The sequence below is a fragment of the Aquarana catesbeiana genome, linkage group LG06 (assembly GCF_042186555.1).
Source record: "Aquarana catesbeiana isolate 2022-GZ linkage group LG06, ASM4218655v1, whole genome shotgun sequence".
In the NCBI taxonomy this organism is placed as follows: Eukaryota; Metazoa; Chordata; class Amphibia; order Anura; family Ranidae; genus Aquarana; species Aquarana catesbeiana.
The window spans coordinates 29,014,442-29,021,598 of record NC_133329.1 but is presented as its reverse complement, the minus strand read 5'-3'; the positions used below and the strand labels follow the sequence as shown (position 1 = coordinate 29,021,598).

Here is a 7,157-nt window from a genome sequence, read left to right as displayed (position 1 = left end):
ATTTATGTATTTAAGAGTGCTGCACTTTATTATCTTTTATTACTTTACATGTACTGGCTATACATTTAAGTGCAGCAACTGAAGATGATTGAGTGCTGGTGTTTTTCACTGTTTGCTGGTGTCCTGCTGTATCTCTGCCTCTGGTGACACGCCCCCATGCAGTCTCTACCCTCACCATTGTACTGGTGTACTGCTGTATCTCTGCCTCTGGTGACACGCCCCCATGCAGTCTCTACCCTCACCATTGTACTGGTGTACTGCTGTATCTCTGCCTCTGCTAACTCGCCCCTATGCAGTCTCTACCCTCACCTTTGAACTGGTGTACTGCTGTATGTCTGCCTCTGCTGACAGGCCCCCATGCAGTCTCCACCCTCACCTTTGTATTGGTATACTGTTGTATCTCTGCCTCTGCTGACACGCCCACATGTAGTCTCCACCCTCAACTTTGTACTGGTGTACCGCTGTATTTCTGCCTCTGCTGACACCCCCATGCAGTCTACACCCTCACCTTTGTACTGGTGTACTGCTGTATCGCTGCCTCTCCTGACATGCCCCCATGCAGTCTCTACTTATGGGAACTGATGAGGCGACACTTATGGGCACTGATTAGGTGGCACTGATGAGGAGGCACTAATATTCTGCACTTATGGGCACTGATAGGTGGCACTGAGGAGCACTGATAGGTGGCACTGATGAGTGGCACTGGTGGGCATTGATAGGTGGCACTGGTGGGCACTGATAGGTGGCACTGACAGGCCCTGACAGCTGGCACTGGTGGGCACTGATAGGCAGCATGGATAAGCGGCACTGATGGGCGTCACTAATGGGCACTGATGGGCATTAATGGGTGGCACTGATAGACATTGATGGGCTTTACTGATGGGCATTGATGGGCATCACTGATAGGCAGCACTGAAAGCCAGCACTGACTGGCATCACTAATGGGCACTGATTTTTGGCTGTGGTGGGCACTGATTGTTGGCACTGGTTGCTGGCACTGGTTTACACTGGTTGCTGGCACTGGTGGCACTCTAAAGTAATCAGGGCACTGATCATCAGTGCCCTGATTACATCTCTCACTGTCCTCTGCGAGGAAATGCTGCTGATCAGCTCTATTCGCCACACACTCTGTCAGTGTGTGGCGAGGGGAGCTGATTACCGGCACTTCCTTGTTTACATGTGATCAGCTATGATTGGACACAGCCGATCACATGATTAAAGAGCCGCGTCAGTGGCTCTTTACAGAGATCGCGGTTGTGCCGTGTACTAGCAACACAGCGCGACCAAGATCTCCACGCGGCAGCTGCCATTCGGGTGCGCAGTCATATGAAGTCCACCCAGAATGAGAGCCACACTGTCCCGCCATCATTTGACGGTGGGCGGGCCGCAAGTTGTTAAATAGTGGTATGCTCCACTAAACACCAAGCCACGTGGAGAGATCGGAAAGTCCAGAAAGCACATGTGCCCTCTACTGTAATAAAAGCCTCTTAATATGATCCCTAGTTGCAGAGATTAAACACCTACTGAACAACTGACGCTTCCTGGTGTCCCCGAGCTAGACAAGTACGGTCCACTGGGTCCCAGCATATAATATCCACCAATATAATTGCCTTAACCCCGAATCATGAAATTTCAGACAACCACCATAAAGGGAAAGGAACAAGGGTGCACATAGCGTTAATACTGCTAATGTATGTTTATTGTTTAAGAATGAAGAAAGGTACTCACATTGCAAAAATAAATCACATGCAGTCAAATAGCACAAAGCCTCAAAGACAGCCAGCATCGGTGGGTGTGATGACATTACAGGTTCGTAGCCCTGCCTAAGTGTGTGTGAATACCAAGCAACACCCCATTAAGGGTAATGTCTGCATAAATACTGTTTTTTTTTTTTTTTTTTAGTGTCATGGTGCATAATATTAAAAACTGACAAAAAACCAAGCACACCAAAAGAGATCAAAGAAAGTAGCATGTGCCATTCAGATATTTGCAGAAATAAAAGCAACATAAAAATAGAGTTACAGACTAGGAAATGCTTAATCATTCTGATGATACCGATATCTATGCAGTGTCTAAGGACCTGTCACTGACATTATTTTTTTATTTTATTGTTTTTTTTTAGTTCATCTACCACAAGAGACCATTTCCCATTGTTGGACGGACTTTCGGTGCTTTTTTGTGAAGATATTTGCTTAGGACACTTATCTCTTAATGGTGTGACAAGGCTCTCATCCTTTTGGCATTCATTGTTGGGCAGCGTCTCTGAATTTTCTGAAATGTACCAAGCTGTAGTCTTTTGATTATGCAACTGTGGCTTAGGTTTGTCATTGATCCGTGTATCAGGAGTCTCATAGATGTTCTCAGTCTCAGAGATGTGCAACGTCTCTAAGTTCTCAATACTGGATGGCATTTTTTTACTGTGATGGTTGTTACAGGACTCTGTAGTGCTGCATGTCATCTGAGACTCCTCACTGATGCCTACTGGTGTTGAAATTTCCCTCATGAACTCATACCCATCACAGTCATTCCATGTTTGAGGAACCTCATTGCTGAATGATACCTCTGGACTCTTGCTGCTACGTGGTATTAAAATCTCATGTGTTGATTTTGTGTTGGGACTCTTGTCACCATGCAGTGGTTTTGAATCTTCAGTTTTGCACTTTGTTTTATTGGTGTCTGTGAGAGTTTCCTCCAGATTGTGTCTGCCGTAATGAGGATCAGGACCTCCGTGGTTGCTGCTTCCATGTACCGCTGTATATGTGTGAAACAAAGAGAATATGTTTTCATATGAAGATCATAGGACAGGAAACAATGTACAATTTGTTTGTTAATTTTTAATTATATGTAATACACAATTGAATATGTTTTATTATATTTAGCTTTTTTGTAGGTATTGTAACAAATTTTATTTTTATTCGTTGTTTTTTTTTTTCTCATACCTGAAGTAGAAGCTGTCAAGTTTCTCAGTTTTGTCATTAGGCTTTTAGTGTTGTTTTTTTCAGTTTTTGAAATGAGAAGCAAATCACGGGCCAGTTTCTCAATAGTGGGCTGAAGCTTCAGGATCTGAATCTTCTCCTTGTGGCTGCTGTCCTCCATATCATCAATCACCACAATAACATTGTCTCTCCCTGTGGTTGCACACAAGTATCAACCATATTAGTCACATTCTTGTTCCATCACATTTCCCCTCACCATTCCTCCTCTCTTTCCCTCCTGTCCTTTTCATACTTTCTCTTCCTTCCTCTCCTCTTGACCCCTCCACTCCTCTTTTCTTTATTGTCTTCTTCCTTCACCTTTCCCTTCTCTCCTCCACTGTAAGTAAATGCTTGCCAATAGACAAAATAACTCCTCTTGGTGGATTTTTTTGCACAGGCTAATACATGTTCCCTTTTGGGCTCACAGGAATTGGGCACAGGCTAATGCCCTTCTGCATTCTCATGTGTGCCAGTGCTTATGTGTACCTGTGACAGATGTGACGGGCTATTTAAACTCGGCCAGTGCTCAGGATCAGTGCTGCTTTGTCTTCAGCCTCCTGTGACCTGTGATTCTATATCCCGATTTCAGTTGCTGACATGTCACCCGGCTTGTATTGACCATTCTCTGAACTCCGCTTGCACTGACTTGTCCCCTGACCTCCACTTGCACTGACCTCGACTTGTCCCCTGACCTCCACTTCTGTCTGCTTCATTGGCTCCTATATTAGTGATTGGTTCCAGACCCAGCTTGTTTTCTGACCATGCTCCTGCCTGTGCCCTGTATCTAATCCATCCTGTCTGTGTATGACCTGACCTGCCTGACTTTGCTACTCTGCCTGCTGTCACTAGTACTAGCTGCTCCCCTGATTGCCTGCTTACTGGAGCCTTCTGATGACTTCTGTTGCCCAGCGTGGACACCTACCCTGCTGCTAGCAAGACTTACAAGCACTCATGCCACTCTGTACTCTTGCACCTCCTGTCTACACTATTGAGTCAGAGGTGTAAGGGAGGCTTTCCTGATCATATCAGGCTCTTCTAACAGGTATGTGATATCTACACTTCTCTCCTATCCTCTCCTCTAGAATCATATCTTCCTCCTTCTTCTCATCCTCTCTTCTCACCTCCCCTCTAGAATTATATTCTCTCATCCCCCCTATATATTTATCATTCAGTCTAACTTTCTCTTAATCTGTAAATATATATTTTACCAAGTAACTTATTCAGGCTGTCCAGTTCCTCGTCGTAAAGTGATCCGGGTATATCAGTGATGTTGACTCGTCCTCTGTTTTTGGTGTGATATATAATCCCCAAAGAGCACTGAGATGCATCATCAATAAACTGATGAAAACCACTATTAGATATGACGGTGGACCTCACATCCTGAACACAATCGCTGAAGTCCCTCGATGAGAAAAGTGTCACCAGCCAGGCATAATCACCTTTGTGAGATCTGGAGAATATGCCAATTGAGTGTTTCATTGCTGTTTTCCTCTGAAAGAAAATACAAAAACAGGGAAATAATTTAATCAATATTGGAAATTACCTTAATGATTTTTTTCTATTAGTCTGCACAAAGCGTTAAAAATGAAGTTTAATCTCCTTAAACTCTGCCTTCCCCCCAAACTTCTAATGGATTTTTGTTAAAAAAAAAAACCTTTCTGCTTTTATTACATGCTTCATGTTGGACCAAATGATGTCATCACTGAGTTTCTGTGCCATTCAGTACTCGGTGGGCTGTCTCTTGGGAGGAGTAATGCAAATATCAAAATGCCTTGATGGGTGGGTGTTAGCATAGAGTAGTGGGCACCCTTAGACAGCTTGTATTTGCATGCAGACCACCATAGGTGTGATGCTGAGCCTCTATTCATGAAAGAACTGAAATCCAATGAATGAAAGGGACAGGATAGTAATGTTGAAGCAGAAAGGCCTAGATGATGCTGGATTGCCTCCAGCCAGGAAATGAGGCTCTGTCTCACTTGCTGCAGCTCCCAATGCACATTGCGGCAAGCTCACAGTGTGCAATAAAATCAGAGAAAGCAATTTGAGTACAGGAGAGGAGTCAGTACAACTGTGGAAGACCGAAGGGAAGGCCAGAGTTCAGCTTCACACTAATTCAATGACATCCTCTGGAATAGTTAATATTTAACATTTTTCTTACATTTTTCCATAAAAAACACTGACTACTGTGTCAAACATTTGTGAGCTCATGTGTAAAAACTGAATAACTGACAACTCAGTAAATGCAGAAGTATAGCATTCGATATTAGAGTTCAGCAGTGTGAAGGGGCCCAGTTATAACCTAAATCTCCATCCACTCCAAAATCAGCTGATTTCCTTCCTGGGATGTTTTCAGTACCTGAATCGCTGCTGGTGGCACTGTAGTTCCCTGGGCAGAGGGTTGTAGTTCTAGTGGCCACCAGCAGACGTTCCCAGTAATCAGCTCCACCTGGTGCTGGCTGCTGGAAGGGTATTTAGTCCCTCGTCTGCTGTAACACCTTGCAACAGTGTTTTGATTTGCTAGCCAGCTACTGTGTGCCATTTATCCTACTCCTGTTCTTGCTCTTGCCCAGTATCCTGTACCTCACTACCTTATTTCTGCACCCTTTGTACCTGATCCCAGTCGTATTTCCCCCCTTACCATCTGTTCCCAGCATCACCAGTTTACCTATTGTATATAGTTAGTTTTGTAGTTAGGTTTCCTCTTAGTTAGGCATTTTGGTTATATTGTTGTGGTTCACTTCTGTTTTTATGTTTGCTGTGTGCTGGTATTTGGATGTCTTTTGTTTTACTATTAATACATTTACATTACTATGTATAGTCCAGTCCCAGTTCCCTAGCGTAGCTACGCAGATTTGATCAACTCTGCGGCTTAATTCTGAAAGATGTCCCAAACACAACAGTGAACACGTGATAAAGAGTGAGTCCAGCCAATGTATAATTTAGGTCTAATTTCTTGTATCAATAAAGTTGTTTAGCAATTTTTTCGATGAATAAAGAACTGTTGACACATTATTGGCATTGAAATGATTTGATATAAATAGGACCAAAAACAAAGAAACTGTGAACTGTTTATTGTTTGAACTAAATAGACAAGTGTTTTTTTTCAACCTATGTAACTAGTTGTAGCTAAACATAGTGTTCCCATTGTTTCCACTAATGTTCCTAAATGTTCCCAATAATGTATATAATTAATTATTAGAGCCTTGCACTAATATCTCTACTGGATGGCTTTCAGGAACTGAAGAAAAAAAGGTGGAGGAGTAATGCCCCGTACACACGATCGGAAATTCTGCTAGCAAAAGTCCGATGTGAGTTTTTGGTCGGAAATTCCGACCGTGTGTATGCTCCATTGGACTTTTGCTGGTGGAATTTCCGCCAGCAAAAGATTGAGAGCAGGTTCTCTATTTTTCCGATGGAAAAAGTTCCTATCGGAAATTCCGATCATCTGTAGCAATTCCTACGCATGCTCAGGAAAAAATTTGATGCATGCTCGGAAGCATTGAACTTAATTTTCTCGGCTCATCGTAGTGTTGTACGTCACCGCGTTCTTGACGCTCGAAAGTTCTGAGAACTTTTGTGTGACCGTGTGTATGCAAGCCAAGCTTGAGCGGAATTCCATCGGAAAAACCATCCAAGGTTTTTCTGTCGAAAATTCCGATCGTGTGTATGGGGCATAAGAGAAATGGGACCTCAAACCAGCAGAAGGAAAGTTCAGATATTAAACTTTAAAAAGTATTATTTTGCCAAAAGATGGGCGCTTGGAATGGACTTCCAGCAGTCAGTCAAAAGTGAATTTAAGCACGCTTTAGTCAAACATTTCTATACTCAGCAAAAAAGTGTTCAAAAACAAAATAAATAAAAAAGAAGTTGAGTTGATCGACCATTTCATCTTTTTTTCTGCTGTCACTCTTCTGTGTTTCTAAGCTTGTATGTTTCTATGTTTTTAAATGTAATATCTATTTGATTTGAAATGAAATTAAGTTTTACTGAACTAAAGAGGAATTTGGTTTTATTTAGGACAGATAAGTGAAAAAAAAGAGTTAGCAATCCTTCCACTAAAAGGTTAGATTAAACAAACAGGTATATCATTAACGGTGGCTCTCTTTATTAGCCCCGTTCACATTGGTCTGTTTTGGCATGCAATTTGACGTGTCAAATCACATGCCAAATTGTTGACTATTG

The 7,157-nt window shown here is 42.6% G+C and overlaps 1 protein-coding gene across 1 annotated transcript in view; it reads right to left on the bottom strand.

The window, feature by feature from the left end:
• Nucleotides 1-1,681: 1,681 nt before the first annotated feature.
• Nucleotides 1,682-7,157, bottom strand: part of LOC141147536 (uncharacterized) — a 9,720-nt gene continuing 4,244 nt past the window's right edge. The window contains exons 2-4 of the mRNA XM_073634768.1: nucleotides 4,184-4,466; nucleotides 2,940-3,128; nucleotides 1,682-2,751 (exon numbers count right to left, since the gene is read on the bottom strand). Coding sequence (XP_073490869.1) covers nucleotides 2,093-2,751; nucleotides 2,940-3,128; nucleotides 4,184-4,454 — 1,119 coding nt within the window. The 5' untranslated portion in view covers nucleotides 4,455-4,466 and the 3' untranslated portion in view covers nucleotides 1,682-2,092. The remainder of the gene's footprint in view (nucleotides 2,752-2,939; nucleotides 3,129-4,183; nucleotides 4,467-7,157) is intronic.